Consider the following 8,642-nt stretch of genomic DNA (forward strand, 5'->3'; position numbering starts at 1 on the left):
CTGCATTTCCTCCTCCCCCTGCCCCCACTGGCAGGCAGGGCTGTCCCTCAGCCCCAGGCCCCGAGGGGGCGTCTAACTCAAATTCTTGCTTCCAGGGTGAACAACTCCAAACCCCAGACCCAAGCAAAAACAAAACACAAACACCTCTGCTCCCCAGCGCCATCTACTGGATGGTCTCCAGCTTAAATCCCAGACCAGGCGCCCACTCCCTGCTGGGCCCTCATGGGCTCACGTCTGAATGCTGGGAGGGCCAGGGCGGCATGTCACACACCAGCTGGCCTCAAGCCCCTCTCCACAGGCCCCAGGACACGCATGCTTGCACACTGCCACGTGGCACTCCCATTCACAGACGCACGTGATAAAAACAAGCCCTCCAGGTGTCACTTTCTTGGGCTTCCAGGCGGGCAGCTTCCTTGTGAGGAAATGCTGAGTCACCACTAAGGGCGGATGGGCTGCTATGTCGTCTGTGTCCCGTTCAACCCCGCGCCCACGACTGAGCACAAGCTGGACACAGACACCAGCGCCCCGCTGGGCAGCATGGCGTTCGTCACGTAGAACCGTTCCTGTGGGCACTTCTCACCTCGCCGACCTGCTTTCCGGCACTGGCGAATACCTGCCACCTGCGTCTTCCACTCAGCGTTACAAAGACACGTTCTGCTGTCTTCTGAAGCCACCTTAAAGGCCTTACAAAAACAAGCAATTTGCCGGGTGTTTTACCACTAAATACAAACCAAATAATTGCTCAGCTTTGAAAGCTTTAGGGTTAGCATTTTGGTGCTAGATTTGGTATTTAAATAGAATTCTAAAGAAAGAAAAAAACCCATAATCCCACCAACGTAACAAAAGAATCTGATTTTTACATGTTCTCCAATCTCTCCGTACCTACTCACATCTTCCCACGAGTCTTGAAAGCTTCATTTTTAAGTACGATTTTAATTTCTCAACGTTACCGCAGTGACGAAAGCCACAAGAGGATTCTAAATGGGGCTCGGATCCCGGCCCAAAACGGCGGCCTCGTCAGGCAATCTTGTTGTCACCAGCTCTCTCCTTGTCACCTACCAGTAGAAACTGCTAAACACGGCCAGAAAAGTATCTGTAAACTAACTTGACCCGTCAACAATCACAAAAGTGACCACATGTGTCCGTGTCCTAAAAATCAAGTTAGGTAAATAGACCAATGCAAACGAAAGTAAAAAAGGGACTCACTTTTCTGCGTGTGACGTCTGGGCCCCTCCCATGCGCGCTGCGTGCATCCCCCGCACGACTGGTCGTGCTATCGCCCCGCCTCCGGAGGAACGAGGGGACTGAGCACGGCAGTTACCCGGCTCGCTCAAGGTCGAGGTCCCGGCGCGGAAGCAGCGGAGCCAGCGCTCCACGTGGGCAGCCCACCACGGAACCGCCTCTCACCGCCACTCACCACCACTCACCGCCACTCTGGGCCTTGGCCCCCACGCCGCCTCAAGGGGTTGGCGGGCTGGGAAAGCCAGCAGCCAAGGTCCGTGCTCACACTGCGACAGCAGCCCTGCACGCGGCCCCCTGTTCTTCCCCACCTGGTGGTGAGACTTCCGCCCGGTCCTCCAGCTCCCCGCCCTGAGGGACGCGCTAGAAGGCCCCAGCAGGGGGAGGCCCACCTGTCTGAATTGCAGTTCTCGGTCTTCCCTGAGAACAGTTCGGGGTGACCGCAGGGCCTGTGGGGGGCAGGAAGTGCACGGCGGGCTCCACGGGTTGGCTCGCTCAGAGCGCCACACGGACTCCGGTGCCTCCGGGCTACACGACAAACGCAGCATCACAGGGATGAGCGGGGACAGAACAGCATCCCCGTCCAGTGGAGAAAACAAGCGAACTGGGTAAACGCACAGCCGCAAAGCATCCGTCAACAGCTACTTCTGAATTCCCAAGGGAGAAAGAGCGACCTGTCGCCAGACCCCCTGGCAGCCGCCATCTGACCAAGAGATCGGAGTGGCCCTCGTCAACGTCCAGACAAACCGCACCTCGGCCTCCGGCTCTGGCGGCTCAGAACGCCAGTGACCGCCACGTCACAGCAGGAAGGTGGCCCCGTGGCCCTAGGGGCCGCGCGCTCCGTGAACGCCCAGGTCAAAGACGACGACACGGGGCTGGGGCACCGCGCCAGGTCCACACGCACGGGGGACGCAGCAAGCATGACGCGTGACCCCGCGGGGACCACGTCCGGAAGACGCCTGGGAGTGGGCGCAGGGCGGCGGGGGGGCAGGGAAGGCCGCACCCTCTCACCGCCCAGCTGCAGTGTAACCGCCTCACACGTCCCGTGCAGAAACAAAACTACAAAAAGCCCCCGTGAGAACTGCGCGCGGAGCGGACAGCACCTTGCCGCTGCCAAGACCTTCCTCCCGCGGCCACCTCCCGTGCCCCAGGCAGGCTGCCTCACGGTGGCCGTGGCCGGTGGCAGCTCTGTCTGCCTGGGCCACTCTGTGCCACCCATCCGTGGGCCTCACACGCCACCTGCTGGCCGAGAGGGGCACTGCCCGCCTCGGGGCCCCAGCCCTCAGAGCTCCACTGTGGCACCTGCCCCCAAACAAAGAGTGATCTCGTGACCAAGGCCACAACTGATCCCCTGAAAACTCCAGCATCCACAAATGCCCAGCGCAGAGTGGCACTCGACAAAGAGCAGACACGCCAGCGAAAGAAGGTGGATTCAAGGGGGACTCCAGTAGGAAACGGAGTGAGCACGGCTTCCAGCCTGGTGGCAGGGCGTCCACACAGTATCATGACCCATGAGAACCACACTGGTACTGTCCTGTCCCCCGCTGGCCCGACGGCCTACGCAGGCAGGCTCCCCTGCAGTGCTCCCCCACAGTGCTCACAGCCTGCAGCCCTGTCCGCCCAGGGGGAGGCCCCCGCCGGCAGGTGCGAAGGCAGCAGTGCCCAGGGGTCGCTCGCCAGCTCTGCGCCCACGGACACGATGAGGAAGAAGGGGGGCCACCCACCCGGCCTTGCAGGGCAAACCAAGGGCGGCTCTAAGACACCCAGAGTGTGACTGGGGCCTTACGAGAAAAAGAACCGCACACACCTATCAAATCGCACTGGACGCACGTTAACGTGACACGTCTACACAAGGGAAATCGCAGAGAAGCAAGGGCATTAAACGACAAGAACGGGGACTCTGTCGGAAACGAGACGCAGCTGCACAGCCCTCCAGCCCCGGGACTCACCGAGGTCCGTGTTAGGGCCGGCGATGAGCTGCCTGAACTTGTGGAGCCGGGAAGCCTCTCTTTCACTTAACGCCGAGCTGCTGAGGGTGCTGGGGTCGGACGTCCCGTCCAGTGCGCCAGTCGCCGGGTGTGGGAGGGACTGGGACCTCTGCAGGGGGACAGGGTCGCTGGCACTTTCTGCAGAGGAAGAGAGGACTGAGGGTGAGGGCGGGCTCCTGGACCTCCGACCGCCGTGCGCTGCCCCAGGCGGCCTCGCACCTGCTGTGCCACTTTCCGTGTGAACGCTGCCCTGTCACACGTCCCTCCCTGCCAGCACGGAGCAGCGAGGACCCTGGTTTCTTGGGCAATAAAACGAAACGAGCCAGTGTCGATGACGTTACCCCGCCTCGCTGGCACCGTGAGTCAGACACGGCCCACATGGAAACAGGACAGGGACACCCAGGAAGCTCCAGCCGCCAGGGACTAGGAGCAGCCGGGCCCTCCTGACCAGGCCCGCCCACATGACGTGGCCCGAGGGTTTGCTAGTGTGGGGCAGGGAGGGGGTGCATGGAGCGCTTGGGCCTGGGGAAAGCCCCAAACACCTGTGAAGGGGGTGCAGCCTGAGAAGGCAGAGGCCAGGAGGCCAAGGCCAGTGTCCCAACAATGGGGACGCCACTGCCTGTCTGGGCCTCCCAGATCCCCCGAGTCCTGCGAGGAAGCGGAGAGAGCCAAACCCCACTGCACGCAGGGAGGGGCGCCAGCCCGCCTAGCCCCCACCCGGGGCACCACTGCTCCCATGACCAGCTGCAGGGCCTGTGCCCGCAGGGACCCACAGGGACCCACAGGGACCCACGGGGCAAGGTGAGAACGCATGACATCAGCAGCCCAGGACCGGGGACGGCCAGGGGAAAAGCCAAAGGTGCTCAGGTCACTGGACAAAGAACCACCGGGACCAACAAGGGGCTCCCAAGCGAGAGGCACGCAGAGGCTCTGAACCCTCAGGCCGGAACCCATCGCGCGACTGCATCGCCTGAAATTCAGAGCAGAGTGAAAAACGAACTCCAGGAAACGGGGCAGGCGACGGACGCGGCCAAGTGAGCGGACACCTGGCTGCGAGAACAGAGCACTTCCCAGGGCCGCTCGTCACCCCGAAGTGGGGATGGGAAGGCCCCACGCAGGAGCCCTCGGGCACCAGGAGCAGCGGCCACAGCCTCTGGGCAGAGTCCGGCCCAGGGAAGCTTCCAGAAGCCTGCAAAAGTGGGCGCAGGGGAGAAAGCGCCCCCCACCCCCACCACTGGCTCCTGCTCCCCGGGGCCTCGACCCCTGGCCTGCTCGGGGGAGAGCTCGATGGTGTGGGAAGGACAGGGGCGTGACTCAGGGCCCCGCCCCCTCCAGACTGCATCACGCAGTGTCTCGGGCCCCACGGGAAAGCGTTCCGTGGGAAGAACAGGGCCAGACACGCTCGGTTCCATTCGTCTGACCTCCGAGGCTTTCAGACCCGCGAGGGCCCGTCACTCCTGAGCACAGCGCACCTCTGGCCTCCACTCTGAGGTGCGGAAGGTGGAAGCTGGACAGAAAGCGACAGCAACGTCCCCGAGGGAACGGTAATGTCGTAGCCATTAGTCCCTGTCACCGCAAGCGGAAAACAGTGACACTCCACCTCCAGGGTCCCCGAGGGTGGGGTCTAACCGTCACCAGTCAGCCTCCACACAAGACCCCATCTGCAGCTCCATCGAGGTCAGCCATGGGAACAGCTGTCACCTGGCTGTGCCCACCGAGCCCTTCCCAGCTGAAACTACACTTTGCCATTAACCCAATGACACCCCAAAACAAGCCCAGTGCATCTGACTTCAGGTATGAAGGCGACAGGCTGCTTGGACGTTTATGAAGGAAGTCGGGACAACTGGACGGAGCGCGCGGGCGCGGGGAGACCGCATGCGGGGTCATCACGGAACTTTCGGGCCAGCATCTCCTCGGGCTGAGGGCCAAAGCGGTGGCAGCAGGCAGGCCCCGCGGGCAAGTGCAGGGTGACGCCTGCTCCCCACAGCAGCACGCGGGGACAGGACAAGTGGGCAATGTGCAGAGTGACGCCTGCTCCCCACAGCAGCACGCGGGGACAGGACGAGCATCTGACATAAACTCTGGCAGCAGCGCCCCATGAAGCGGGAGAAGCAGAGCTCCACGGGACTGCGCCCCGCACAGTGGGACGTCCCGGGACACGGGGAATTCCAAACCGCCGCTCGTGTGAGCAGCGAGAGAAACGCGAGTCACAGCACCCACGTCTGGGCAGAGGCCCTGCCTGGCCCTGGGAATCTATGGAGAGAGTGGGGGTGCCATGGGGGGAGAGGCAGAGCACGGCAGGGGGGCGGGTAGCATGTGGCCACCAGGTCGAAGAACAACTCAGTTTACTCCAGCGGCGGGTATGTAACTACACTAGACACCAAGGAGAAACAGGTGACTGGAAAGGTCCCTACCTTTAGGGACCTGGCAAACCATGCAGACGGAGCGAGCCCCTTTTCCCCCCAGAGCCGCCGGCCCAGCCACTTCAGGCCGCACCTCCTGGACACCCTGCAGGGACCACCTCCCCTCTGAAGCCCTCCCAGAAACACCTGGCCCTCCTTGGGAGGCTGACTGGGACGTCCCCACGGGACGCTGTGGCATCCTGCCCACAGCTCCGGCGCTCCATCTGTCTCAGGGGAGTGAGGACGCCGTGTACTCTCCCCACGGACTGCCAGTCACCACACTGTACGGAGAGCCTCCCTGTGCCACGGCCGGGTCCCGTGAGAACGAGGACCGACACGTGTTCACCTCCGTGCTGCCACCGAGCAAGTTGTCCGGTGACTCACAGGCCACGAGGCCTGGGGCCTGAAAATGAGAACACACCCACGCGTTCAGCCTGCTCCAGAGCATCCGCCACTGCCGGCCACCAGGAGAGGACCAGGAGCACCTGGTGCTGGAGAGCAGGCTTCCGGCAAGTCCCCCACCAGCGGCTCTACGCACGCGCAGGTGAGTCTCCATGGCACACCGAGCAGCGCCCCTGGCCGCTGCCCGCTTTGTGTAGTAGCACACACCCCCTGCCACAGATGTGACAACCAGAACTGTCCCCAGTCACTGCTGCACGTCCCCTGGGAGCAGAATCCCCGCCGAGAAGCCCTGCTCTACAGGTGAGGCCAGGGGCCAACAGCGGGGCGCTCGGCTCTGAGCCCCCTGCCCCGCGGCTCAGTGCCACCTGAGCAAGCCACGCTCTGCACCCCTCCCCTGCGGAGTGGAACGAGGGGCCTGCTACGGTCCCTCCCGCAGGAAACGATCGATAGGTGCTAGCTATTGTCATCGATAACGGAGAGCACACAAAGGCTTGCCCGGAAAGCAAGGATGCCGGGCGGGTGGAGGCCGAAGGCACCCTGTCGCCGGCCCCTCCCCGGCACGAGCAGCTTGGAGCACCCTTCACTTGGCTCCTCCAGGAGGAGGCCACCCAAGGCTCCGCACCCCAGCTACACGCAGCTCAAGGCTGCCTATGGTCCAGGTCCCCCAGCCACATGCCACGCGCACCATGGCGCTGTGTCACCCCACCCCGTGATGGTGCTAGGAAGAGGGGACGCGGCGAGGTCACGAGGTACGGTCCCCGTGGGGGGTCAGTGCCCTCGTAAGAACAGACAGCTCGCTGCCCCGCTCTGCCCTCTGCCACGGAGGACAGGCCCTCCCCGGGCACACCGCGCCAGCCCGGCCCTCGGCCCCCCAGCCTCCAGACCGCAAAGTCGCCGTCCTCAGGGAGACGTAACCTTCACAGCCGTCGTCACGGCAGCCCCAGCAGACTGCATGTGACTGGGCCCCCGCCGGACAGGTCGCTCCACAAGGCAAGGACTGCCGTTTGGCTCGTCCAGCGGGACACCCCGGGCCCTGAGCACATGCCCGTCGCGGATGCTCGTCAAATCCGTGCGTCGTGTCGTGACCTGGGTCCTCCACCACAGCAACGGCGAAGCACAGACAGCAGTCTCAGAGCGGCCGCCACGGGCCAGGCTCGGGGTGCGAAACGCGGACACCAGCCCGCCCCGGCAGGGCGTGTAATCCGCACCGGGCGGTTCTGACGCCAGACCCCACCCCCCGCCACGCACCCTGAGCCCATGCGCCGTGTCCCTGAAGGAGCCACAGGAAGCAGCCGCGGAGGTGCCCCCAGCAGTAAACGTCGCCCCCAGAGAGCCAGGGCATCCTTGGGGGCGGGGGGCAGGGTCCCCGAGAACTTGTGCTCGCTGCAGCCTCTCAGAACCGGCCACGAACGCTGCAGGCCCGGCCACTCGGCTAGGAGGACAAAGAGAGGAGGGCTCGCCCACGCGGCCACTTTCTCTCAAAGGCGGGATGCCCGCTGCCAGCGAGCGGGGACCCCACCCCTCCACAGCAAGTGACTCCGGCCCAGAAATGCACGTCCCCTCGAGTCCCCATCCCACCTGCAGGACAGGGCGCGTGGCTCTCACTGACGGACTTCACCAGCCGGAGGTCACCGCTGGGGACCAGGGCAGGCTCTGCCAGGGGCTGTGGCTTCTGCCCAGGCGCCGACACCTCCTGCAGCTGACGCCGCTCCTGCCGCTGGCTGTGGTTGCGCAGGACGCGGCGCGCCGTCTCCATGGCCACCTCGGTGTTCAGGCTCTCGGCCGCCACGGCCAGCAGCTCGTCCCCGTCCTCGCCGGCGTCCCAGGCATCGCTGGTGCTGCTCTCAAACTCCTGGAAGGTGCTCAGTCGCTTGGCCTTCAGCGGCGTGGCGGGCACCTGGGGCGTGGCCTTGTGCAGGCTGCAAAGCAAGGGCAGTCCTTACTGGCCTCGGGGCCCTGAGAGGCCTCTCCGCAGCCGGAGGGGGTTGGGGGGTGCCCCAGTGAAGGGCGCACCGGGAGGAAGTGAGGAGGTGCACGCTCCGAGCCATCCACAGACTCGCAGAGCTGCCGAGGACTTAGTGGCGGGAGAGGCGGATTCGCGGATTCGGGCCGAACCTCCAAAGCACACCCTGGCCGGCACCTGCAACTCTCACCCCTGCATCCCCGCCCACCAGGCAGCGCCTGGCTGCGGGGCGGAAACCGGCCACGGGGCACAGGCCTTTGGGGCGTGGAGGGGTGCGGGGCATTTCGCTCGGGCTCCCCAGTGTGCCACGGATGACACTGCCCCATCGCATGCCCGGTAACTTCTCGGCGGGCAGGGCGGGGCGGTCGCAGGGCCACACCTCCCCCTCGCTTGCCCCTGGTGCAGCAGCCGGACACGGAGCAGACACAGCGGAGCAGACACAGCGGAGAAGACACAGCGGAGCAGACACAGCGGAGCGCGCCTCGGTGGCTGGGTGGGGAGCGGCAAAGTGGAGGAAAAATAAAGCACCACCAGCAACAGGCAGAGGGACAGAGGGACAGAGGGGCTCAGCTGTGGCTCCCACGGCTGCTCGCCCCCGGGGCTGAGCTCAGCAAGGCCAGCTGCGCCTCACACCAGCCAGCCTGGTGG

At 64.5% G+C, this 8,642-nt stretch overlaps 1 protein-coding gene across 9 annotated transcripts in view; it reads right to left on the bottom strand.

The window, feature by feature from the left end:
• The window catches only part of TBC1D22A (TBC1 domain family member 22A), a 220,408-nt gene that overhangs the window by 192,694 nt on the left and 19,072 nt on the right, over positions 1–8,642 (bottom strand). For 8 of the 9 annotated variants that reach the window (XM_015594047.2, XM_025051054.1, XM_015594046.2 and 5 more), the window contains exons 3-4: positions 7,610–7,950; positions 3,189–3,365 (exon numbers count right to left, since the gene is read on the bottom strand). In XM_015594047.2, the coding sequence (XP_015449533.2) occupies positions 3,189–3,365; positions 7,610–7,950 (518 nt within the window). The remainder of the gene's footprint in view (positions 1–3,188; positions 3,366–7,609; positions 7,951–8,642) is intronic. The other variant, XM_025051059.1, reaches the window with a different exon arrangement.

This window comes from Pteropus alecto, unplaced genomic scaffold, assembly GCF_000325575.1.
Source record: "Pteropus alecto unplaced genomic scaffold, ASM32557v1 scaffold118, whole genome shotgun sequence".
NCBI lineage: Eukaryota > Metazoa > Chordata > Mammalia > Chiroptera > Pteropodidae > Pteropus > Pteropus alecto.